The sequence below is a fragment of the Lissotriton helveticus genome, chromosome 6 (assembly GCF_964261635.1).
Source record: "Lissotriton helveticus chromosome 6, aLisHel1.1, whole genome shotgun sequence".
NCBI lineage: Eukaryota > Metazoa > Chordata > Amphibia > Caudata > Salamandridae > Lissotriton > Lissotriton helveticus.
Window position 1 is genome coordinate 2,128,312,404 of NC_136067.1, and position 4,370 is coordinate 2,128,316,773.

Here is a 4,370-nt window from a genome sequence, read left to right on the forward strand (position 1 = left end):
ATATCTACAAGTGTGCCTGAGGGGCACGACAAACCATATACTCAAAACAATGGAATGCGAGGAAGGAAAATACTGTAAGGAGATCCAGAGGCTGGAGGATCGCTGGGACTACGCTACGAACTAGGTAAGTAGGGAGCAGGAGGCCCACGGGACTCACGTGCAGAGTGGGAACTCTCACGCGGGATGCGTACCAACGTCTATGGAGGCTACAGTTTAGAAAGTTACGGATTCTGGACGAACCCGGCTGGATGGAGGAAAAACAACAGTGGACCTGGACACTAGGATAGTGCACACAGACTTCAGCACCTAGGAGCTTTAGTTACCTAACCCACAGGCTGCGGGTGCATAGGGCTGAAGTTGCGTCGGGTTTGCTGCGTTGATCCCGGTGATGCCTGAAACAAGGAGTTGCTGCCAGGCAGCCAGATGGAGGAGTCCGGTGGTTCCAAGGATGGAACTGGAAGGAAGAAGTCCTGAAAGGGAAGGGGACAGAGTCTTGGTCACTAGCCAGTGACGGTGCTGGAACCAGGAGGGAACCAGATGCTGTCGCCGCAGTCAGGTGAAGGAAGGGTCGCTTCTCTCTGTAGCTGCGCGGACCAGGAGCTGCTCTTCACAACCAGGCTGGAGGCACGAGCTGTCCCACGTAGTCTGCTGCTGTCGGCGGTGTCGGATCGTCGATCTGGACAACAGGCCTTGGCTAATGCAAGCCATGCGGTGAAACAAAGATGGCGTCTGGTGTGGACCAGGAGGGTCCGGGGTGCTTCTCTTTCACAAGGAAGCAAGGGCCAGTCTGGGGGACCAGACTAGCAGTGTCGAAATCTTCGGGTCGTCGTCTCAGAGGTCACTAGCCAGCCGGCAAGGGACCAGACAGCAGGAAGGGCAGCAACCAAGCAAAAGGGCCCCACGCAGATCACAGGGATGCTGGGGGGCTGGTCTTTGGTGCAGGAGCTGCGTCGGTGTGGGGCTTCTCAGTCCCCAATGCACTCACTCGAGGAACCCTCGGGGGTCGTGCTCGAAGCGCTGTGCAGGTTTCTTCAAGATGGCCGTCTCCACATTGCTCGTCGCACCCACGGGTCCCAGCTGTGCTGTGGATGTGGGTAGAGGTCAGAGAGGTCTGGAGGTCCAGGTCTTGTTGAGCTGGATCGTCGGATTCCGGGATGGAAGGACTTTACAGCAAACCGCACAGGAGCTTGATGGTGCCTGCGAAGCAGGATGGTCACTCCCTGACTATAGGGGAGACTCTTCAGTCTTCTGAGTTTCAGGAGGTCGAAGGTCAAGAGTTTCTTCGTGGAAGTTGTCAAGATTAATCTAACTGGGAATGGGACCAGCTCCTACCTTTATTCAGCTAAAGGGGGCTGCACTACGACTAGGTCCCTCCTCTGGGTGGGACCAGGAAGGGGGTGGTTACACCCCCTATCCTTTGTCCAGTTTCCCGCCAGAGCTAAAGCTGGAGTGCCCCAGCAACTGGTTGGAAGCGGTGTATGCCCAGGCCACCTTGTGTGCCCCAGGCATGTCTCATTCCTTTCAGCCTTGGCCTACCTAATACACAAAATCCTGTCTGGGGTGGTGCTAGCACCTCCCAAGGCAGGAAACCCTTTGTCTGAGCCTCCCTCGCTGGAAGGATTCCCAGCAGCAGGAGGTCAGATTTGTGTCTGTGGTGGCAGCATCCATTTTGGGATGCTGAGGCTTGAGTTAACTTTAACCGGGGTTTACAGTTACATACATGTTGTGTCCCTCTAGAAGGGTGGAATGCTACCCCCGTCGCCAGAATTGGCGAGGGGGTAGTATTCCAATTCGTATGACACCTTACTCGACATGTTTTGATAATGCTATACCAGAGTTAGCATTTAACCGCGAGGATTATAATGCACTTAAGAGTATATGGTATAGCGTTATCATGGAACAGCTATTAGGACTTGGTTCCGCAAGCTGCAAACGGGCTCAGCTCATGCCAGAGCACCATCTCACATAATTCCAAGCACTCTGCCTTCAGGATTGATAAGGCCTTCCGTAGGAGTGACTGATAGGAATATATGTGTCCATTTTAGGTTTAGATATAGGGAACTATATCTAAAGCAAAGGGTGATTACACCACCTTGCCCCAGCTGTCGTGCAGCCAGTTGTGTCTGTTTAGATGGCCAGCCAGGGGTGGCATAATACATGCTGCAGCCTCTGGTAGGCCCTGGGTACACCTATGCCCTGGGTACCTAAGGTACTCTGTACAGGGACTGATAAGGTGACTCAGTACCAATTGGTAAATGCACCTAGGGTACATGTTTGTAATTTAGAGAGAGAACAGCTAGGCTGTGGGTCTGATTATCAGGCCCACAGCCAGGGAAAGTCGTAAATCAGTGAAGCAAAAAGCAAAAATCTGGGGTGGCCATGGGATTGCAGACCCCACTCTCCTACAGCTATTGCATGCACTGTGTCCCTGAGCTCTTGACCTGACTCTACGCCCGCTCCAGGCTCTCTTAATATGATAGGTTCAGTCTTTCTGGCTTCACTGCTGTTCTCCAAGTGTTTTGAAGTTCTTTTACTCCATAAAACATGTATGTAGACAAAAGGTCTGATTCATAGCTATATTAACATGTCTGACTTTCATGCATTTGATCAGAAGGGAGTTATGCAACATCTAAGCTCATAGACCATGGGAATGCACCAATGAGATGATCTAAATTCCAGAATATCTTTTAGGCTCTAGATCTTTAATCTTTGGAGCCTATATGATTCCGGAGGAGTTTATGAAATGCCTGCACCACATCTTTGTTCCTCATAGAATAAATGAGTGGGTTAAGCATTGGAGTCACTGCTCCATAGAACATCGAGATAACTTTATCGTTCTCTGGAGATATCATTGACCTGGGTCTCATATACATCGCTATTGCTGTCCCGAAGAAGAGTGTCACCACCAGCAAGTGTGAGCCGCAGGTGGAGAAGGCGTTTTGTCTTCCAGCTGTTGTCGGCATCCTCAGGATGGTGGAGATGATGTAAGAGTAGGTGAAGAGAATTATGGAGAATGGGACCAGAAGGATCATTACCGACATCAGAAAAATCACAGCTTCTCGGAAACGAATATCCATACAAGCCAATCGTAAGACAGCGGTCACCTCACATGAAGGATAATCAATCTTGTGGTGCTCACAGAATGGAACTGTTAGTGTGACAGACACATGAACGACTGACAGGAGAAATCCGCTGCACCAGGTAATGGCTGCCAGCCGAATGCAGAAACTCCTGTTCATGACCATGACATAGTTCAGGGGGTTGCATATCGCGATGTATCGATCCCATGCCATGACCGCCAGAAGGATGCATTGAGTAATACCCAAGGAGAGGGCACAGTACATTTGAGCAGCGCATCCAGCAAATGTGATGACGCTCCTCCCTTCGATGAACCCCTCCAAACCTTTAGGGACATTTGCTGAAGAGTACCAGAGATCGATGACTGATAAGTTACATAGAAAAAAGTACATTGGAGAGTGAAGTTTGGAGTCCACTTGGATTAATATGATGATGATAATGTTAGCTACAATGGTAACCAGATAGATCACAAGAAAAATGGAAAACATAGCATATTTTATCTGGCGTTGGTATGAAAATCCCAGCAGAATGAACTCATTCACCATAGTTTGGTTTATTGTTTGTGACATGGTCCTCTTTGTAAATCTGCAATGAAAAAAATGTTAAGTTATGTATCAATATTAGGCCAGGTGAATAGTGCTACAGATACAAACAGAAAGAGAAGTGTTGCACTGTCTAGAGTACAGTAACAATACTTTACTGTGGAATACAAGGGCAGTTATGTTACTGGTTAGGTAACATGCTGGAAGCTAAGGGCCAGATTTACAAAGATGTGATCAGCACAACACAGATAGACAAGCTGCAGTGCTGCACTCTGTCACACAGAGAGGAAGGGAATGCACCTTATCTAATCATATATTGCTCATTTCTGTTCTCTCCCCTCACTGGTGAGCACAGTGCAGCCTCGCACCAACACAGGCATCCTTACACCATGATTGCAGGCCTCTTCCTGCACACTGCCAAGAAAGGTGGCTCTGTTTAGCACTTAACTGACAGGGATTGTGCTGTTGTGACATAGCTTAAAGATTGTGATACTGACAAGAATTGTTCTGTTGTGATATAGATATAATAATGTGATACTGACAGGGATTGCGCTGTTGTGACATAGATATAATAATGTGATACTGACATAAATTGTGCTGTTGTGACATAGCTTAAAGATTGTGATACTGACAAGGATAGTATTGTCGTGACATAGATATAATAATGTGATACTGACATAAATTGTGCTGTCGTGACAGATATAATAATGTGCAACTGACAGGGATTGTGACATAGGTTTATTAATGTGA

The 4,370-nt window shown here is 48.3% G+C and overlaps 1 protein-coding gene across 1 annotated transcript; it reads right to left on the reverse strand.

Annotated features, from left to right (window-relative positions):
* Window positions 1-2,702: 2,702 nt before the first annotated feature.
* On the reverse strand, window positions 2,703-3,647 carry LOC144763095 (olfactory receptor 2B2-like). The gene has a single exon (XM_078648391.1). The coding sequence runs from the start codon at window positions 3,645-3,647 to the stop codon at window positions 2,703-2,705; it is 945 nt and encodes a 314-aa protein (XP_078504517.1).
* Between the last annotated feature and the right edge of the window lie 723 nt (window positions 3,648-4,370).